The sequence below is a fragment of the Genypterus blacodes genome, unplaced genomic scaffold, assembly GCF_046128005.1.
Source record: "Genypterus blacodes isolate CSIRO-AG114 ecotype Tasmania unplaced genomic scaffold, CSIRO-AGI_Gbla_v1 ptg000058l_1, whole genome shotgun sequence".
Lineage (NCBI taxonomy): Eukaryota > Metazoa > Chordata > Actinopteri > Ophidiiformes > Ophidiidae > Genypterus > Genypterus blacodes.
In genome coordinates, this window is record NW_027466870.1 from 5,620,118 (window position 1) to 5,642,500 (window position 22,383).

At 46.3% G+C, this 22,383-nt stretch overlaps 1 protein-coding gene across 1 annotated transcript in view; it reads left to right on the forward strand.

Annotated features, from left to right (window-relative positions):
• The window catches only part of cacna1ea (calcium channel, voltage-dependent, R type, alpha 1E subunit a), a 60,451-nt gene continuing 38,068 nt past the window's right edge, over positions 1 to 22,383 (forward strand). The window contains exons 1-3 of the mRNA XM_076153320.1: positions 1 to 97; positions 17,312 to 17,578; positions 22,210 to 22,315. Coding sequence (XP_076009435.1) covers positions 17,313 to 17,578; positions 22,210 to 22,315 — 372 coding nt within the window. The 5' untranslated portion in view covers positions 1 to 97; position 17,312. The remainder of the gene's footprint in view (positions 98 to 17,311; positions 17,579 to 22,209; positions 22,316 to 22,383) is intronic.

Here is a 22,383-nt window from a genome sequence, read left to right on the forward strand (position 1 = left end):
GGCGGCGGGGGGGCCTGATCGAACAGAGGGACATCGTCAAAGCCCACCAGGCTCATAAGATACAGAGCACACCGCAGGCACGTCGCAAGGAGTGGGAGTGAGTATGAATCCTAATCCCTCATAAATATCTCCTGTTTTTACTTATGGATGTTTTCCTCATGCGTTCCCCGGCCGCCTCAGGCTGCAGGAGCACATCTGTGAACAATGACATCATCAACATTTCACACCGTGATGCTGATTCTTTTTATATTGAAGCAACAGACACATACAGATGACCGTAAACACATTTGAATGACTGTGTTTACTTAAACGTCCTATACTTCTTAATTCATCAGCTCAGGAAATAGATTGGATTTACTCCTGGTGAGTTTGGCTTTGTTCACATATTTACAAACCCTCTCTTCTGGATGTTATTGCAAGTTGTGCCTTCTGCTGTGGAGTGGAGTGGAGAGGAGCGGAGAGTGTCTCTATTGATTGCTGTGACGGCTGTAACAGTTTTTCATTTCAGTTGTTGTTGTTTGCTACGTTGTCATTAATGCTTAATGGCTTTAGTGAAGCCACTCTGAGACGGAGTTCTGCTGTTGTCAGACGACTGTAGAGTGCCGGCTGTAATGCCAGTGTACTGTATACGTGTGTGTGTTTGTGTGTGTGTCTCATGCTCCTGCTGCGTGTGTGTGTGTGTGCATGCCTGTGTGTGTGTGTGTATGTATTGATTTCCTGCCCTGTGGTGAGGTGGATTTTCTGGGTTATTCTGGCAGCGGCACCCCCCTCTGTTTCCCAGCTGAAGCTGGAGCTTCACCTCTAGCGGTGCTGTCACCCTCTGTGGCACCCCTCCAACTCACCATAGGTACAGGATGCCACCTGCCATCACGGCCAATGCATCATACTTAAAGTATATTCAGACCCCTTATGGATTACCTCAGCGTCTTGCCTCCATCATGGATAATGCCAAGAAAAGCAAAGATTCTATTTTGGTGTTCACTCTCCCGCTTTTGTTCCTGTTGCTGCGACGACAATGACAATGACCAGAGTGTGTCAGGATGTGTTACAACCATGAACATCTTCCTCTCCGTGCCGCCGAGCAGCAAAGCCGCTGCCACCCGAGAGGAGGATAATGAGACGCTGCACCTGAGCCAAAGTGTGCACCTGCTTTTGTTTTTCAAAGGAAATTAGGCTGCTGTCAGATCAGAATGGAGTCACGTGGAAAGGAAAGCTCATGTGAATTAGTTTTTCCTGGCTAGCAACAGGCTGTAAGGAGGCTGATGTGAGCTGGTTCACCAGTCAGCCAGCCTGTCTATGGTTGGACAGGTTCCAATTTCATTTTGCATCACTAGAGGATGACGGCTCCTGGTTTTAGACATGCCCATGCAATTTCATACTTACTGATCTGTATGTTCATGTGATGTTCTGTATGTTTGTTTAGGCACACGTGTGTACAGTTGTAGCACACGGCATGTAGCGGGCTGGACTTCCTCTAGGAAGTGATGAAATAACAGTGCTTAGGGTCGGTGTTATACCGTCCTAATGACAGTAATCAGACTGCATCAATGTGTCATCTCAACTGCATCAAGAAGCTCCAAACACTGGAGACAAATCAGCAGCAGAGAGCTAAGGGGTCTCAACCTGACGTGTGTGCGTGTGTGTGTGTGTGTGTAAAATAGAAACAGAATGAGACGGTTCACACCTTTGACCTGAATAACTTCAAACTAGAGTGACATCCTCTCTCTCTCTCTCTCTCTCTCTCTCTCTCTCTCTCTCTCTCTCTCTCTCTCTCTCTCTCTCTCTCTCTCTCTCTCTCTCTCTCTCTCACTCTCTCTCTCTCACTCTATCTCTCACTTCACTCTGAGGATGATGTGTCTTCATGTGTGTGTGTGTGTGTGTTTCGGCACGATGAGCATAGGTTCATTCGTATGTTGCTCACATCTGACTGCTTTCCTACTTGAGCCCGTCTGTTCTGTTCTAAGCCCATCTGCTTAATCACAAAGTGTTTTGTGTTCTCTGTCCTGACACAGCCGAGTGTCGCCCTCTCAAAGCCAGTGTGTACTTTGTGTGCGGGCCTATTGTGTATTTGCCTATTCAGTAATTTAAGCTGCGGTTGTTTGTTATTCTCTGTACATGCATGGTGTGTGTGTGTGCGTGTGTGTGTGTGTGTGTGTGTGTGTGTGTGTGTGTGTGTGTGTGTGTGTGTGTGTGTGTGTGTGTGTGTGTTTGTGTGTGTGTGTGTGTGATTAATTCACCTCGCCTGGGTTTTCATGACATCGCCCGCTCAGGTTGGTGTCACTTCAGTAAAGACAGAGGGGTTAAAGTGTGGGACTAATGATGAACTTAATTGTTATAAGCCAAATGTTAAACGTGATTAGAGTGGTTAAAGTAACAATGGTAACATTGGTTAAAGTAACAATGTCGTTATTAGGATGGACAACTGAGATTATCTTTGCAAGTGGCTTCATTTAGAGCTTAAATGCAAAACTAGTCCCACAGCAAACGACTCCAAATGCAGGAACAAATTGAATTGATTTACAAGGTGTGTGTGTGTGTGTGTGTGTGTGTGTGTGTGTGTGTGTGTGTGTGTGTGTGTGTGTGTGTGTGTGTGTGTGTGTGTGTGTGTGTGTGTGTGTGTGTGTGTGTGTGTGTGTGTGTGTGTGTGTGTGGTGGGATTCCCAGAGTGCAACACTAAGAGCTGTTTCAGAGCGATTATGCCTTCAAAAAGCCAATCCATCTCTCCAGACAGAGATATTCAACTTGAATATTACAAATTATGTCTGAAAGAAGTATCCCCAAACAAATCGTTTTCTTAAATTTGTTTTTATAAAGTCGGCTAGATCAGACAGATCACAGATCACTGCCAAACACTCACACACAGACCACAGGCTCCTGCTCTCCGCTGCAGAGGTCTCTGAGTGTAGGTTCTAACTGATGTTACCATTTGACCCACATTTAAAGCAGTGAGATCTGTAGCTGGATTGCTCTAATGGAGCCTAACAGGGCAGCACGGGGGAAATGAAATCAATACGTCATACAGAGTCTGGCAGCTCCCAGCAGAGTTACACCCCACAGCAACCTAAGAGGCCTAAGCAATAATTGAAGACACCTGTGGGGGCAAACTGAGACCAAAATACAGCTGACCCACGGATCAGGATCAGGATCAGGATCAGGACCAGGCTTAGGCTCAGCTGGATCTGTGTTAAGATAGAAGATACTTATGTGGACGTTGTGCTGTGGAGATGAAGGTGGAGAGCAGAGCCATGATTAAGCAGCTTTGCCTTCTCCACAGTTCATCCTGACAACAGCGAGTCAGCACATGTGGTGGATTGTTACAACGAAAGCAGTTTAGCTTTTATTGTCCTATTACTCTGTGATTTGACTCAGCAGAGCGTTTGTGTCCGTCCTAACCTAAACCCTCTGACCTGTAATCTCGGACTTGGCTGAGCAGGAACACAAAGCCATTGGTGTTTGTCCTGCTTGATCATTTTGCGTTGCTTCCTCTCTGAGCGACTCCTGCGTCTTTGGACTTTCTCGCCACGCCTCTGCTCTCCTGGCAAGCAATTATAATAAAAGGATGCGGGTTGAATGGGATTTGATGAAGTAGTTTGGAGTGCAGCGATAACACAATAATAACATCGCTCCAGCGTCTCTGGACTGCACTCAATCCATGCGGTTATTAAAAGGTTCCAGCTAAGTAAACGGAACGACGCCACTTCCTCTTTCTACCAACACAGATGATGTCATTCTGTACAGATCTGTGGGGAAAAGTCACTTTGGCGGTTTACATTTATGAATAACTCAAACTGGCAGACTAACTTGTTGTATTTCATTCACTTAGATCCGTTTATTCTCAAGGCCAAACTGATTTTCATCTCACACTCGCGTCAGGAATTTTCCATCTTTTTCCATGAGCCAACATTCTTCCTGCGTCTTGTCGGAGGCGCTTGGCGGCGCTACGGGCGGGGGAAACACACCCCTCTGAGCTATGAGACGTGTTGCTGGATGTCAAATCAAAAATTCATGCAATACCTCAGCGCTGATGTGTTTGTAAATTCTGCAGGACTCAGTGGTTACAGATGAAAGATGAAGACCCCGAGATGGACACATCATCTGTTTGTGCGGCCACTGCTTGCGTGCATGTGTGTGTTATCAGCGTGTGTGTTTGTGTGTGTCCTGTGTTGATGCTGTTCTCTGCAGGGGATGTTTGGATTTGGGTTCATCCTCATTTCTTCTGATCACAACACCATTGATGCACGCTGGTTGTTCCTCTGACCTTCCCTGAAGCTTCCAACCTGTTTCATTGCTCACAGCTGCAGTTTGGAAATTGCCTGTTTTTCCGCCGTGTTTGTGTTTTGATTCTTTTAACACGCCGAGCACAAACAGCAGCCACACACTGAGGTCCTGAGTTTCCTTTCTTTCATTTTAGCAGCTCAGATGTTTCCTGTAGTTTTTACATTAATGGGTTTATATTGGATTTTTCTCATTACTTTGGAATTGACAGAATGTTTTGCTGAAAGGAAAATAAAAGGTTTTTGCACAAAGGAACATCAGGTAGTTTGCTAATGAAGTATGATAATGCTTTCACGTTTCACTGAGGCAGTTTTTCTGTCAATAACACCTTCATATCCTGCCGTCACCGCTGAGTGAAAACAAAGGGCCACATTTACTAAGCGTGACGCAAACTCCTGTGGCTCTGCATGTTTCAGTTTAGACTTTGGAGACTTTTTCAACTAGATGAGTCGTGTGTATTAGTAAAGTGAAACTGAAATGCTGATGTTGCTAGACGGGCAAAAGATTACAAATAAGAAGCAGCAGCAGATCGGTCGATATTCTATATGACAGGCCCACAATCTAGGGCTGCAGTGAAGGACGTGATTACCTTTCCTGTGACAGCGACCAGGCGTGAGATATCAGCCGGAGCGAGTCGGATGCAGACATTTACATTCTCTGCAGCCCAGCAAAGCCTTTAATGTTTAATTGTGCATTCTGTCAGTGAGATTTGTATGTTTTGTTAATTTATCCTTCCCATTTTAACCCAATCCGACCCATGAATGACTGTGAATGCACAATAATGGATGATGATTGTCTGTTATTATGATGCAAATGAGCTCTATGTCTGTAACGATATGAAGGCAATAACTTTGTGCCAGTACAGATGAAAGAATTGTTAATGGATCTCATAATGATATTCTACACAAAGATGTTGATCCATGCTGTTCATGGCTCTAATGTCTTAAAACATTAAGCTGATGAAACTCTCTGTGTGGTGGAGAAGCCCGGCGCAGTGGTTTTGTTCCGGGCTTCTGTCTGCCTGTCTGTCTGCTCCTCTCAGTGTCTCTCTGCTGCCCCCAGAGGGCCTCACACACCCGCTCATCCTCAACCTGTTGAACTGTCAATCAGGCAGATATTCAGGAACATAGGCGGGCAGGAGTGCGACACTTAGTCACCATTTACGCATTCTTTATTCAGCACATCTGTTGACAGCTGAGCGACGGTGTGATTGATGCTTCAAGCAGGCAGCAGCAGCATCACACAGCCTGACACGCAGACTGAACGGCTTTAAGGCTGCATATTCATACCAATATGTCCAGATTGACTGAAACTACACTTTAGCCAAGCTTTTCCCACGTCTGTTTGCTGAGCTGAGTCAGTGCTTGTATCTCTGTGTAAATAAGCTTAAACTCAGGCTCAGTTTGAGGTCTTTGGATCATTTTCTTCCATAGTTCAGGAGAAGCAGCTTAGCCTGGTCCATTACTGTTTGGCTACTGAAGCTTTGACACTTCATCAGGCCTGACTGACCCTTTCTAATTCCATCTGTACACAAGGAGAGAACCTGTCTCTCCCCCTTGTTGGCACCCTCCCCCCTCATTACTGTCTCCCTGCCGCTGTCAGACAGACACCCAGCTCAGTGTAAATGTCAGAGCTGTTTGTCATACGTAAATTATTAATGGTGACATGCTGAAAAGCCATTTTCTGCCACACAAAACCATGCGTCGCTCAAATGAGAGAGAGAGAAGTGTGTGTGTGTGTGTGTTGCAGAAAAAGTGCAGAAACGTTTGTCCCCTCACACACAGAGTGGATATTTAATTCAAGCAGGCCAATTTCAACATACGACAACTTTGTATCATTTTCTTTATTCCCTGTTTGCTCGCTCCTTCTCTCCCTCTGCGTTTTATTAAGGAACAAACTGTCACCAAGTGCTGCTGTTGATGAACACTGCAGAGACGGAGAGAGAGAGAGACGGAGAGAGAGACATGGAGAGTCACTAAGGTGTGTGATCGGTCAGCCACCAATGGCCTCCGAGTTTGAGTGAAACGTTCTGGGAGTGAAATGGAGGCAGTGGACGGATGTGAAGGAGGGCTGGAGTGCAGTAAATAAGGAACAGAATTTTGTTTCCTTCTAACGTAAAGCTCTCAGAGTAAACGCCGGCCTGTGTTTCCTCTCAGCTCAGAGGATCAGCCGGGCTCCTGCTCCCCTTTTCCCCTTTTCCCCCAGCTTTACGCCGTCGCTGCTCCCTCCATGTATCTCTGCCCTCTGATATACTGATCCAGCTCCACACATCTCCTGTGGGAACCTGTGTGAAATATGGACTCCGCTGCTCCCATTCAACACCACCTGACAGCGCTGTGTGCCCTCATTTACACACACACACACGTACACACACACGCAGCTCAGTGTGCCGCTCAGTTTTCCTCCGAATGTGCAAGCTTTGCAAGAACACATATCGTCTGTTTAATAATTAAAGAACACAAATCTCCACATAACTCGCTCGCTGGCCGTAATATAATAGAATAAGGTTTCAGGCTCGGCTGCTGAATGTAATTTCAGTGTAAATTGAGATCTTCATCCTCTGAGGCGGCGCTCAATAAGATGACTAACACTGTAGCTCTGGAATAAAACACAAAGATGACAAAAGGAATTTAAAACAGAATTTAAAGGCCAGGAATCCGTTTGTCCTTCTGCCGGGTGGAAGTGTGTGACTTTCACTGTGCGGGCTGATTGATGAGAGGCGTGTTTGTCCGTAGGCGCTGCGATTACTCTGCTGGGCGAGGAAGACGTCTCTGTTCTGTACACACATAATGTGACATCACAGATTAATGGAAGTCGATCTCGGTCATTGTTCTGGACGTGCACACATGAAAGATGCTGAATCAAGTATATTTACCTCTTAAAATGTTTCCTCATCATTTATCAGAGGAGTTTTTTCAGCTGTTATTACATTTTAATATTACACACACTGTATATATTCTAGAACTTCAATTTCAAGGTAGATAAATACACAACGTGGCCATGAGTCTGTGGCCACCTCTTGTAATGACTGTGTTCACTGGACTGACCTGCTGCTGGAGGAGGAGTAATGGCTCCAGTGTCACTGGTGGTGGTACAAGAGGAGGAGCGCCCCCTATTGCTGCCCCAGATAACTGGAACCTGGAACGATTGAAATATGAGGAAATGCTGATTCTCCAATAACAGGAATAGAATAATTATAGTCTCTGAATGAAGCACAACATTTCCATGTATGTTAGATGACTTGATTTTTTTTTTAGATGTTCAACAGTGAGATATTTTTCTTATGTGACCTAAATGATGTGAAATAATGTTATAAAAGATGTCTTTGCTGGAGGGGTTAATGCTTCAGTGCAATATAGATTCTGCAATATCCTGACCTCCTCCCTGCCCTGCCATATGAAACAATTTAGCCCAGGAAGCAGTGTGACCTGTTGACCTCCTCCTCCACACACACACATATAATGGTGTTAGGCGAGAGGAGTCGCACACTCACCCTGATCTTAAGAGCAACACGTGATCGTCCAACAGCGCAGAGCTGTGGTTGAACGTTCCTCTCCAGTTTCAGTCATAAAGGAGGAATCATAGCCAGTCAATATTTCCACAGAAAACAGATTTATCTAAACAAAAACAGCCCCACTGTAGAATATATAAACACAATCCTCATGATGAAAAGTTTCATTGCCTGGTTGGCCGAGTTATTGCAATTAACAGCTTTATGGTAATATTTAATATGAAATGTGAGACAGGCTTCAGGCTGTGGCAGCTTACTGCCGTTTACTGGGAAACTGCACCATTTTGGAACAAAGCCTAATACTTTACTATAGTTAAATTGTGTGTGTGTGTGGGGGGGATTGGTGTGTTTCCTGTAATGCTGACACGGAGGGACGTGCGCTCTGTACACGGATTGTGTTGTGCCGTTGGCTTTGTAGTGTAACAGGACTTCTTTCAAGCTCTAGGGGTTTCCAGTCAAATGGGCTGTGTGTGTGTGCTTGTGTGTGTATGTGTGTGTGCGGCAGCTTTATCTAAATTGCATTTTTTTCTGCCACTATTTTCAAATTAGAATGCAGTGATGGGTGTTGTAGTGTGTGGTCAGCATTAAGATGAGCTTCTGTGTGAGCAAATAGGTGTCGAAACAAGCCAGGGACTGACGCCTGAAGTGTGTGTGTATGTGTGTGTGTGTGTGTGTGTGTTTGTGGGAAATTCATCACATCAATTCCCCCTTAACCCAGAGGGAGCCTAAGTGTGACTTATGTTGCTCTGGGAGGGAGCCGCTTAGACAAATGTGGCTGAAGGTGCTTGGTAAGCAAACTGAGCCGCCATCAATATCCCACAGAGCAAACACTGTAAGTCTGTGATACAGTGTCACGTCTCTGACCCCTAGTGGAGACACTGGGAACTGCTCCCTGTGCATTCATCAAGCAAACAGATGGTTCTAATTCTGTGTATTTGTATGATTATCATGTGCAACAAGTTTAAAACGTATTTTAAAGTAAAACCGAAAAGAACATGACAATAGGTACAGTTTAGAATGTTTTTCTGTGCATGTTAGAACTAACACAAATCCATCAGTGTGTGAGAGCGACCGGGGACAGACTGAGAGTCGTCCCATCTTGGATACTGTCGTGTCATTTCAGCAGGATAATGTGGAAAATTAGCAATGTTTAGCTCACCAGACGGCAGACTAATCCTCAGTCTAGTGTCTGACTGCAGTGTGAGCTGTGTTCATGTGTGTGTGTGTGTGTGTGTGTGTTCCAGATCACAGCAGCTGCCGCTCACAGAGCCATTAGGCAGTGACGTGTGGATATACCGTACATTGTTATGTGGACTGAAAAACCAGCCAGTCTGAGTGATCTCATTAAAGTCACACACACACACACACACACACACACGCACACGCACACTAGAATAAATTATGACTCTGATATTCTTGAATTACAGTGTTGTGATTTGATTTTATTGGAGAGACTTTCAGGGACTCTTCTCTTCTCTTCTCTTCTCTTCTCTTCTCTTCTCTTCTCTTCTCTTCTCTTCTCTTCTCTTCTCTTCCTCGCCTCTCCTCTCCTCCTTCCTCCAGCCAGGTATCCCTCGGCCCCACCAGTTGAGACCCCCCACATCACTTTCTTGAATTTACAGTCTTCTGTAGACATCATCGATCTGTCTGCTGCCAGTTTGATTATTAACACGCTTTTCATTCACTCCAGTTTTGAGCCGGATAGATATATGGACCTGTGGAGAGTTTAATTAAAAAAAAGTAATGGTTTGTGGCTCTGAGCACTCACTCACTGTTCACTGCTCGAGCTGCAAATTTCTTATTCATTGCTTTTTTTGATTAACCCACATACTTTCCTTTACCAAACAGCATAACGCCGTTCCATCTGCAGCTGTTCTGCTCCTTTCTCTTTGCCTTTGTTCTGTGTTCAAAGCTTGGATTGGAGTCTCTAAATCCCATTTCATTAGCACTGTGGGACACAAACCAAACCTGTAATAATGTTGTTTTATTGTACAGGAGTTATTCTGCAAACTTTCACTTCCTATACACACATTCTGGCCACAAACACACTTTAATATAATGTTTCTATGCTTTATTGGCTAAAGTAAAAGAGGCCATTTTCCCATTTCCACACCCATATAAATGATCTGATGTGAGGTAATACCGCATGAATAATTTATATGAAGTAAATGACTTATCAGAGCGTTTCCGTACATCTTCCCCCGGCACGGAATCAAATTCAATATCTTAATATTCCATTTTCATTTTTTACTCATTAAGTTTCTGAACTGAACTCACAAATCAATCAGCAAAATGAAGATGTTCGATTTGGAAATGGGAGATTGGAAAGGAGGATGGATGAAGCAACATTTCAATTTATAACTTTGATATCGTAGAGACACTGAGGCAGCAAGCCCCCCCCCCCCCCCCCCCCCTTCTCTTTATTATGGCTTTGATTTTAAATGAAGGATTCACTCATTTGTATTTGTGACCACAAACTAGAAAAATGAGTTGTCCCTTCAAATTATGTAGTTCCACTAATTGTCACTAGATAGAGCCAAACCCTCATAAATCTAGTTTCCCACCTCTTATAAGCAGTTACTTGTTTTAATAGAGTTTAGGTTGAGTTTATGCCTCAGTTTTCCTCTTATATATGCTGCAAAGTTTGAGTTTTATTAGATCACAGACTCCTGCACAAAAATGCCATTGCCCTGCAGTATAATGGAGGATATTCCCTGATTATAGACACACATACACACAAACACAGCTGCATACATCTACAAGTCACATTAACATCTCTCCCAATTCTTCACAAAATTATTTATGAATCTATATTTGTAAATATGTTTAAATGTTTCATGGAATGACTCCGTATCTCTGGGTGTTCACTGTGTTTTAAGGAGTCAACCAGCCGTAAACAGAAATACTGTGTTGCTGTGCTCATAACGGCACTAACAGCCATTTTTATCTGCTGCTCAAATAAGTCCCTCAGGCCTCCACGTCTGTGAAAGTGTCATTTAGAGGAAACATTTCCAGATACAAATGATTCAATTCACTATGACTCCATATAAAAGGACAAACAGTGGAACGATCTGTCTCCAGCTATCGAGCACAGAGCTCTCCTCTCTCTTTCTAAATCACGTCACCTAAATTAACCCGTCAGCTCCGTATATCATGTTCCTTTGCTTGCTCATTGCGCTGCATCATTAATTGCGGCGGCGTGGCTCTGACCTGTCCAAACTCTAAACTGATGCGCCGCAAAACCAGGTTACCGGCGCGCTCTGAGACGGTGTCATTTGTCTGGAGCCAACAGCCATAACTCAGCTCCCTGTGGGGAACAATGATTTATATAGGTTACTCCATAAAATATAGGTTTGTGGCGACAGCTTTCTCGGGGCTGATAATACAGGGCATGTCGGTTCAGTTGCTAGGAAACAAGTAGGAGGAAGACAACAGTGGAAGGCGGGAATCTGGGTTGGGGGGGTGAGACAGATTTGGTGGGGGGGAGAGAGGGAGAGAGAGACCCATCTTGCTGTAGGGTGAGTGTGTTTCATCATAACGCCACCAGGCTCTGATTTGAGGCCAGAGAAGAAGAAAGTGGAGCTGCTGTTTCCAGGTTGTGTGTATCGCACAGAAATTGCTATTGATTCTGTCCGAGTTCCTGTAATTACATCTGTCTTAATGTGAAGAAACACTTTCCCAACCAGAACTGCTCAGGGAGGGGGGGGGGGTGTGTGTTTGCTCAACGGCTCGTGGTCAAACACAGACACACGTGCTCAGCTGACACAGGGACATATAGAAGCACGTGCACGGCCCAAAACGGCACACAGACGCACACACACACACGTCCTGTCATGTTCCAACCATTTCCATCTCAATGAAGCTAAATATAGTGCAATCTCCCCGGCTCCCTTCATCTCAACACATCAATGGCTCCGGCTTTGTCGTCCGCCCCTCTGTGTTTCCCCTCAGCTTTTTTGTGCGGCGCTGAAATCTGCAGTCTGGCTGACGGCACACGCTAGAAATGTGTGTCCACTCCTTAAAATACACACCAATTACACAGAGAGGACGACTTCATCATGACTAACAGTCAGTGACGAATATCGTTTCCACTTTTCTCTGGTGACTAATGTTTGGAAACTTTGTTGCAGGCGTAATGGAGGTTTTGCTCCTCTGGGTTCTTGCCGTTTTGCCGTTTTTGAGAATTCCGGTTGATTGTTCTCTTCCCTACTACCACTGCCTTTCATTTTAAATATTTGTAACTTCAGAGTAAACGGGAAAGTTTGCAATTCCAGCGCACTTCCAGTCGATCCCAGTTTGCTAAGTGAGTTGTGTCCTGAGACGCATCTGAAAGGAGCCAATCTGCCTTGGTGCTGCTTGTATTCACTACCTCAGCTGTCAATCATGTGTCAAGTTCTCCGGTGTGAGGAGTCGAGGAGGAAGGAGTGGAGCAGCAGGTGGGAGGAAGAGGAGGGAGCTGCTCTCTTTCTTCATTCTTCCTCCCCCTGCACAATCTAACATATTGCTGCTTTGATTAATGTTTGACCACCAGGGGTCATAACTTTAAAACACGCTGATGTATGAATCACTTTAGAAGCTGTTGCATCTAAACAAAAGGACTGCTGACGGTACAGATTTAGCAGACAGGGAGCCACATTAGCAACCCACAGGAGCCACACTCCTGTCCACCTGATGAATGAGAGGCTCCACCATCTCCTGAGACAATGATCTAGGTCTCTAGATGCTCAATGTCCCTCCCCAGCTAGTGTGTAGCTGTGTGTTTGTGTGTCTATCTCCTCGGGCGAGTGTTGGAAACATGTTGCCTTTTTTTGGGCCACCCAGTTTCTCAGCACTCTGCACAGTCACAGTGATGTTGTGTAAGGCCACACACTCCTGCACAGTCAGTGTCTGGAGGTGGGATGGGGGGGGCATCATCCCTGAGGTGCCTTGTTGCCATGCCGACCACAGTGACGGTGACTGGTAAAAAAAAACACAGATTTTTGAGTTAGTTAAGCCTGAAAGTCATAAAATCTTTCAAGCTGACTTTGGCTCCTAAACTGCAGCGTTATAAATATCTCATCCAATCAAAGCCTTCATCATCATGCTCATCTAAAACAAAAGCTGGCATGAAAGCTGCAAATAAGCCTTCATTTCCCCCTGACAGACGACAGAGTGGTGCATCGCCTCAAGCTTCACTTCATTTATCAAACACACACAAAGAGCTCAGCAGAGACTGAATGAAATCTCCTCAACGCTCCGCTTCTCATGTACATTTGCTTTGATTGCCTGTTTTGCCTCTAAACACCTCTTGGCTTGATAAACACCTGAGGGATTTTATTTTGAAAGGCTGATTCTATTGCTGCATACATAAGTGTAACATCAATGGCGTCGACGTCCTCGCTTTAAGTTGTTTGACGTGGAAACAGAAGACGCACAATAAGTACACCAAAATACTGTGGAGAGGAGTGAGTTTCAGGGGATAAATGTCCTTGAACGCACCACAAAGAGATATCTATGTATTCATTCATTCTCCATAGCTGCTTCTCCTTTCTGGGACATTTCTGGAGGAATGTTAAGACTTCCTTCACTTCCTTCACTTCCTTCCTCCTTTCACCATCTCTTTCCTTCACTTCCTCTTGATCCGTTCTAACAGACGCAGGTGGTCACTCACTCTGACTCCCTCAGACAGTGATGAGAGGAAGCTTCACAGCCTGATCAGGGGCGACTCGCTGCTTCCCGTTAACAGTCAACACCGGCTTTAGGAGGTCAACAAACGTCCTCCTGTCCTCGGGAATTATCGGAAAATAGGAGATGTTGGTTTAGTTTGTCTTTTTCCGACCTCTCTCAGACAGAACAAACAGAGAGGAGGACCTGCTGGGCTGGAGGGGGAGTTCTTCTTCTTCGTCCCTTCAAGCTGGATGCCAGAAACGGCGTCTAAGTATAGGACAAGATGAAGACACTAACTAGAAGAAGGGAGAATGCAAGAAGACGGATGGTGTGTTAGAGGTGTAAAAGAGGCCATTTATGTCAAACTGGGCCGAAAGTTCCCGGATCAGAGGAGGTGAGGGGGGGAGAGGGGGGACGCCACTTGTCGTGCTATTTACGACGCCGCTCTGACGTCGCTCTGCTGCCGCTCTGCCAGAACACCAGCTACACCTCTAACCCCCCTGATGATGCACACACGCTCCAGTTCGTCGCTCACCCATGTATCCACGTCCCACAGTGGGGATATGGGTTTAGTTTAGAACTGAAGAAGCCTTTTTCAGATGAATAATCAAAGACAACACTCCAAAATAATCATTTATAATAGATATGTGTGTGTGTGTGTGTGTGTGTGTGTCTTATACCTGCACAGTTAAAATGCCTCTCATCGCTGTCAACAAGATCATTCGTCACACTGATGAAAAAGTGATGACGTGTATCTCTCTCGTGCTCTCTCTCTCTCTCTCTCTCTCTCTCTCTCTCGTGCTCTCTCTCTCTCTCTCTCTCTCTCTCTCTCTCTCTCTCCCTCTGTCTGTGTGTGTGTGTGTGAAAATAACTTAATTCTGAACAAAATAGTGTTTCAGTGGCGTTTCAGTCCGTCACTCTGTCTGAGGAGCTCTGAGATGAACTCCACTGCTAGAGGAAATAAGCAGATTGATTGATAATTAGACGCAGCTGTACTCAATTCAAAACCAGTCACCCTGAACCAAATGCTCAGCCGCACCCAGACTCCACACACACAAACACACACACACACAGATGAACAGACTGGATCCTACCCAGGCTGTTAAAGCACTACCACTCACACACACACACACCCACGTCATGTTTGAGTTTGTGCTTTTGGACATCATGTAAGCGTAGGAGCGCTGGATATCTATACCTTGAGTCAGCCTGAGTGATGTTAACTTGTTCACCTCCTGCGTTGTTGCACTGCAGCTCTTCATGTCACACTGTGCACACACACACACACACACACACACCGTGAAAGTAGTCAGGATGTGTCAGGTTCGGCTATTTTTAGTGAAGGAACTTAACATCGTCCGTCACGATTGCACCGACTTGACGAAGAGGCCGACACTCCTCCTCACCGAACCGAAGTTCAACTGAGTTTCCAAGAGTCGGAACGAATCAAACTCCCGAACTCCAGCACAGAAAATCATCCATCAAATCTGTAAAAAATTTACTTTAACAATCACATTCGACAAATCAACATGAGCGCATCTGCTTTGAATTCCTTGTTCTGACTCTTGTTGTGAGGGTAAGGAGCAGTCGGAGGCGATGAAGAGGAGCTGATGGTAATAAGCAGCTTTCAGATACCAGCCTGCCAGGTATCTGCTTTCACGTGTGCTATTTTTGAATTGAAATCTGTGCCCACATCTGGGTCCTGTGGCAGTAAGTCCCACCACTAAAAGCACACCGACTGTCAACTCACTGTCATGACAGCGCGGTAACCTTGGAAACGTGTGCTCTTTTCGCTAGATTAAGTTAGATGCTTTTGATAGACATGACAATGAAGCGGAGAGGATGTGCACAGTGTGAAGGTCCCAAGCAATTTAATCAGAGGTTTTAAATACAATCAACAGAATTTGAACACATTGTATTTGTTTTGATTTTCTGCAAAAATTGTCCGTACAACCACAGGTCCTCACGCCACAGTTTGAGACCCCTTGACTAAAACAAACGCCACACTAGAAGCTCGGCAAGCATCTCACAGTTGACTTCAATCGCAGGCAGTCAACAAAAGTACAAAGCCACTGACTGAAAATGTCGCCGCGGTAACAAAAAGGCTCGGCGCTCCTTTGCCATTTTCCAGCAGGGGAACATCAGTCTGCCACCCCTCATCTTCCTCACTCCCTAACACCTCATTATAATAATTCACCCCTCACCTTTCAGCCGTGAACGCTTCTGGCTGCTGCACTGAGACAGGATGTGACACTAACTGAGGTCTCGTCCCCTCTAATGTGTCTTTTACGTTGTGTGTTCTATTTTTAACCCCCATAGGATGTTCAGTTGGGGTATTCATGGCCTATACACACCACTGATCACCGCCTTCGTCATACAGCTACCACCATCACTGAACACCCACCAGTATCTCACACACACACACACACACACACACATCTCGTTTGCATCCTTAAATGAGTTTGATCTCTTATGTTTGGGAAGCAACAATAACATGTTTGCTTCCATCTCTCCATTTGCTCGCTCGCCCTGGTCAGGTTGGTCCTCTCCACCCTCTCTCTCTCCCTCTCGTTTATAGCTCTGCATGAATGTGCTTCCTCTCATCCTCATCCTCCTCCTCCTCCTCACTCTCGCGGGCTTGGAGACCCTGCTGCTCTTCTACAGGCGCAGAGACTCGCTGGCGTCCCTCTGGTGCTGCTCGGTGTTGGCAACAGGTGTTTGCTTCAACACACACACACACACACACACACACACACACAGATTTGTTGCGTGACCAGCATTCACAGCGGAGCCCCTCCCCCAATAACAGCTGACCACTTCCATATAAACAGTGGTGTGATCCTAATATCATAAATGTAGATTCTAACATATGAACACGCTGTTTGCCTTCGTATAAGTCATTATAAAACTCATAATAGGCTTTAAATTCATTATCATCTGTTTATATAAATTCTCCGTAAATTTAAGCTTTAGTTTTCATTAAATTAGACTTGTTCCTTTCTGTGGACCCTCAGTTTGTTAACTCTGCTTGTCTCCAGGCTGCAAGCTGCGCAGCTCCCTCTCATTCTCGCTCCTCTGGGCTCTGTTGCGGTCGCATTCGGTCACTATTGTGAAGAGAAACCGGACGCGTCCCTCAGCGCCACCGGAGGCTCTTTTTAAAACATAATTTTCCTCCGCCTGGCGTCAATTGATCCGGTTTGGTTGTGCTTGCTTTTTTTTTTTTGTTTATTATCGCGTGGAAAGTTTGATTCCTCCGCGCTCTCACGCACGGACGCGGACTAACGCGAGGACGAGGCAAGGGGAGACAGAAGCGAGAGGTTAACTTGGCGAATCCAGAGATGAACACTCGCTCCTCAGTCGGTGGACCGAGGATGGATGAAGACGTGACCTGTTGCTGCTTTTAGCCGTGTGTGTGTCTGTGTGTGTGTGTGTGGATACATAAGCAGCACAATGCACCAGGCGAGCTCAGTGTAACACGGCTGAGTGTTTTATGATTTGAAAGACTTTGTTTGGATCTGCGTTGTGTTTTACGCAGAGCGCGCTGGAGTGGAGAGACATCGACGTGTTGCTGTTTCAGAGACTCCACAGGTCCGGGTCACGATTCAGGTCCCTTAAAACGTGACACACTCTGCGAAGAGAGACGCGAAGGAGGGTTTGAACTCAGTTTGAGTTTAAGAACACTAGGATGTGGGCTGTTTTCCCTCAATAAATTGATGATGGACTAGAACCGGGCAGGATCTTGCCTCTTCGCTTCGCTGCCGCGCCACCGCCGCGCTGCTGCCGCTTTTCTGCCGCTCCGCTGCCGCACCGCGCCCTGCGTCCTCCAGGAGACTGTAACCTCCTTTCCCTCCTTTTTTGTTGTTGCTTTGCTTCTGACAGAATGGCCCGCTTTGGAGACGACGTCCCTGGCTTGTTGAGTTCAGGAGATGGGGGTTCCGAGCGCAACCGCAACCGGGATGGGGCCGCCGTGTCTACAGGTGGCATCTCCCCAGCTTTCAAGCAGACCAAAGCGCAGCGCGCCCGCACCATGGCCCTGTACAACCCCATCCCGGTCAGGGAGAACTGCTTCACCGTCAACAGGTCCCTCTTCATCTTCGGAGAAGACAACATGGTCAGAAAGTACGCCAAGAAAATCATTGAGTGGCCATATCCTTTGTTTTCAGCTGCATAAAGGGGAGATGGAGCGGCGAGGTGGGATGATCACACGCACACACACATACATACACACACTCAGGGAGCCAGTCATGAAGGTGCATAAACAACAGAAAACTACAAATCAGATATTTTTTAAATGGCTTTGATACCCCCAAAGTTTCACTGAATTTGTGTGTTAAACCACACACACACACACACACACACACACACACACACACACACACAGTCAGGAGGCTCAAGTCAGCGTTGTTTCCCTGCATCAGAGCGCAGAAGCATTCAGCACCATGGACAGCAACATACACACAGAATTCCTATACAACGCAGTTCAATGGGGAATTAGGAAAGCTGAGCAGAAACAAGAAGGACTTTTTGAGTGATGTGGTCAGTGGATTGGATGAAATCACACACACACGCACACTCTCAAACACACACACACACACTCATGCCCTCTGTCGCCTCTATTCTCTTCCAGTGAGTTATGCAGGTTTTCACTGTCAATCCACTAGAAAAGCTACAAATTGTCAAACTCAGGTCTCAAGCGCTCCTCTGTTACTGAGATGCTGTGGTTCCCTCTCACTGCCGCACGCAAACGTCCACCCATGACGTCATTGTGTTGTTGCAGTGGGGCGCACCAGGTGTCCAGGCCAGCCAGGTGTGGCCTCCTGGCTGCCATTGTGCTGCTCCATTCACTGGCTTCCTGACTGACTGTCCTGCACTGCTGGTTTTAATAAGCCAGCAGAGAATGGGCGCACCTCCATTGTTCATCACCCGCTATTGTTTCCGTCTTCCACGGCTTGCACTTAAATATAGAAACTGGATGAATTTCAATCAACAGTCTAGAGAAAAGGTTTAAATGTGTGTGTGTGTGTGTTTATGCGCTGCTGTAGTCCCTTCAGATTGTCTCTCCTTGAACTCAATGATGTCAGAGCCAAAGCACGTACACAACAGACTATCAGATAAGGCCTGAGTGGATGTAAATCTGAATATTGTGTGTGTTGTAGTGAGCAGAAGGAAAGCAGCCAGACGGAGTAACCTTCAGGTTAATGGGTTGTTCTGGAGGGAGTGTCTCATTACATCTAATAAGCTCCACTGTATCTGATTAACAGACATTAACAGGCATAGTATGTAATGATATCTGACTGTTGTGTCACATGGTATGACAACGTGCCGTTAGTTACTGATCCACCCTCGGTTATGTTGTTGATATGGCGTTCCTCCTTTATACTGTATACGCAGCAGAACGGCTCGCACACCCACAAGCCTTTTCTCACACACACGCACACACACACAGAGACACAATCTCAACAAAACATCTGGTAAAGGTCAGGCCACTATGCGTCGCTGTCACCTTTCCACAAGTGCCTCTTTTTGCTTTGAGTGCTCACTTAATGGCAGATCATCAATGCAGGAATTACCCAGAGGCCTCGTGTGTGTGTCTGTGTGTGTGTACGCTACCTGGCACGGGGACGAGGCAGGGCTAATGAAGCACATGGCCCGGGGCTCACCATATAGCAGGCCTGGTGAGATGGCAGCTGCTCCTCCTGTCTGATCCCTACTGGGACACCCCGCAGCGGGAAGTTACCCATAGAGAAGGTACACTTCTAAATAATTGATTGTTGGATTTAATAGAGTTGCTTTCAAGTGCGCACGGAAATAATCACGCGGCGTGTGTGTGTGTGTGGTGTGTGTGTGCGCCTGTTTGTGAGTCACCTGCAGCAGCTCTTGGAGGCAGAAGATGCTGCAGTGAAGATGAGTATGTGTTGTTGAATCCATTTGGTAATTTAGTTAAAGATACATTACAGCCTTATTGACATCATACATTAGAGGGGATTAAAGATGAAGAGCACTTAACATAGTGAATTCCATCTTTGCATGAAAAATGGATCTATGATATTAAAGCAGCAGCGACCCCAGTGTCCCCGCTGCAGTCACCGCCCTGATTGCATTTCCATTCCAATGCAATGTCTTCATTAGTGCTGTAGTGGATGGAGTAGAAACATGAGAGAGCAGCTGGGAGGCTTCCTGTATGTTTGGAGTGGCATTCCTCCATACTGACGAGATGCTGACAGAATGAGTGTGAACCTGCCTTCATACTGTATCTCCTGTCTGCAAAGCCAGCATGAGTGTGTGTGTGTGTGTGACCTGTGGCCCCCGAGCCGCTTAATGGGCGTCTGCTGTGTGTGAAAAGGACTAATGGAGCCACATTGATTCTCAGAGAAAAGCTCCGGGTTTTGTGTTTAATCATGTTTGATCCTGCAATATGCTTGGTTATGGATCACACATAGCTGCACACACACACACACACACACACACACACACACACACACACACACACACACACACACACACACGTACGCCTCAGCCAGTACACAGACTTCCAATTAGGTGGTGATTCATTTTGGTCTTCGCCTCATTGTAAACTCATCTCAGGGGTTTGGATCTGATCTGGGCTTCTGAGATGCAGGGCGGTGCATCACACGCCATCTCCGTGTCTATTTTTACACGCATGTTTGAGGATGGAGGTGGGGTGCCGGCATCGCGGTGACTCACGGGGTTGCTCACGAGATGCAAAGCCGGCAGACGAGCCGCTATTTACGTCACCACACCAGCTGACGGCTAAAAGAGAACTGAGACGCCCGGAGGATTTCTGACTACAGACACTTGTTTGAGCTAGAGAGTGAGTGAGGCTGAGGCGGTTATGGAATATGTGGAATATTATAGGACAACTTCCCTAAGAGAATTACTGGCAAGTGAAGGAATTTACCATCGCTTCTGTTTTGTTAACAGTCAAAGGCCAGTTTGCAAATCTGGCAACATGTTTGTCTCATTTAAAAGTTTTTTTGTCTTTTTGTGTGACCTCATCTCACTTAGACCAACACACCAGTGCTCTAAGCTTTAGGTAGTTTGCTATTGGTGTGTATGTGTGTGTGTTTGTGTTAGAGAGAGAGCAAGAGAGAGCGAGAGAGAGCAAAGAGGTGGTGCCCAGTAACCATCTTGTGGCATTGACTTTTGGCTGGAACAGAAACCCGTTGCCGTGGATACCTCTCTCATCCTTCTGTCTTCATTGTCTGTCTCCCCCCCCCCTCTCTCTCTACCTCTCTTTCTCTCTCCCTCCCTCTCTTTCTCTCTCCCTCCCTCTCTTTCTCTCTCCCTCCCTCTCTCTTTCTCTCTCTCTCCTTCTCTCCCTCTCCCTCCCCTCTCTCCCTCTCTCCCTCTCTCCCTCTCTCTCTCACCCTCTCCCTCCCCCTCCCCAGGGTGTGGCTGATGCTGCCTGTGTGAGCTCTCACTGAGGCTTAAATGCTTCTACTTGTTGGGGGGAAAAAAAATTATCTGCAAGCAATCATAAAGCGTGAAACAAAACTTGAGGGGCGACCAGAAATAAACACAATGACGTCATTTCAATTAGTTCCCCTGTTCATCATCTGCTGGCTGCTCAGGTTCTTATTCTCTGCAGACCCTGGGTGATTAGCCGCTGACCTCTAGGTGAATGCGTGGCGAGGCGTGAGTTGTGCGTCGGCCCCCCGGGGGGCGTCAGAGGCGAGGTGGTCTTTGCTGTGTTTATTTACCTGCTGGTCTCTGACTCGTCCCTGTGTAACCCTGCTGCAGCTGCCAACACAGCATCGATCTGTCAGTCTTATTCCAGCTCAGCGCCTCCTCCCCACCCACCTGTTTCACAAGCTTCCTGATTCTCTCTGTGTAACCACCTTCCTGGCTCGCACTGATCGCCGTTTGTCCCCTCCTCGCTCCTTCCTGTTTCGCTCTCCCCTCGTTAATTCATCCTCGCCTCCCTTCCTCCCTCCCTCTCTCTCTCTTGCTCTCTCTTCCGCTCTCCCACCGCGGCTTCAGCATCAGCTCCCGTCCTTCCTACGTCTTCTGCACATAACCAGGAGAAAGTAGGACCGCCCACGCTTCGCCTCAAATAAAGAACACATTGTTGGTTATGCTCAACCTCACAGCAGGGAGAGTTGAACCGACAACCTGCAGAGGTCCTGGAATATTGCATAGTTAATATTGAGATGACCCTATTTGTAGGATCAGGTTTCTGCTCTACTCACACACACATACACACACAGAACCCCCCCCTGCGTGTTCCCTGTTGTTGCCGTGGAGGTGTGTGTGTGCACCTGTCTCTTGCAGCTGACCTGAGTGTGTGTCTGTTTCAGCGTGGGGCCCCTGGGCTAATAACATGTCAGGTTAATTCTGTTTCATACAGAGGAATCGATGAGTGCCCGACTGTCTTTACTTCCATTATAATTTCATTAAACTGCAGCGCCGGCAGACTTGATTTATTACCTGTAGCTCTGCATTGATAATCATTGTTAATGGTATGAATGTTGTCATGTGGGACACAGAGGGCTGATGTATAGATCGGTGTATTGCTGATGGCGTGCTGCATCGCCGTAACGCTCCCACTGCAATTCATCAAACAACACACATTTCCAATTCTACTTTGGTTTCCTTATTATATTTAAATTATAGTTCACAACCTTAGAGGGAGATTAGAAAACTACCAACATGCATTACACTGGTTTGGTGTGAATCGAGTCTAAGCTATGAATAATTAGAACTCTCTGTGATGAAATGAAACTGTTTACAAACGTTCCTTAACTTCAACCCTGCACTCCGTTTGAGTACATGATCCTCGCCACCATCATCGCCAACTGCATCGTCCTGGCTCTGGAGCAGCATCTGCCTGGAGAGGACAAGACACCCATGTCCAAGAGACTGGTGAGACACTCGCACACACACACACACACACACACAGACACACACTTACGGTCCTCCATCTCCACAAC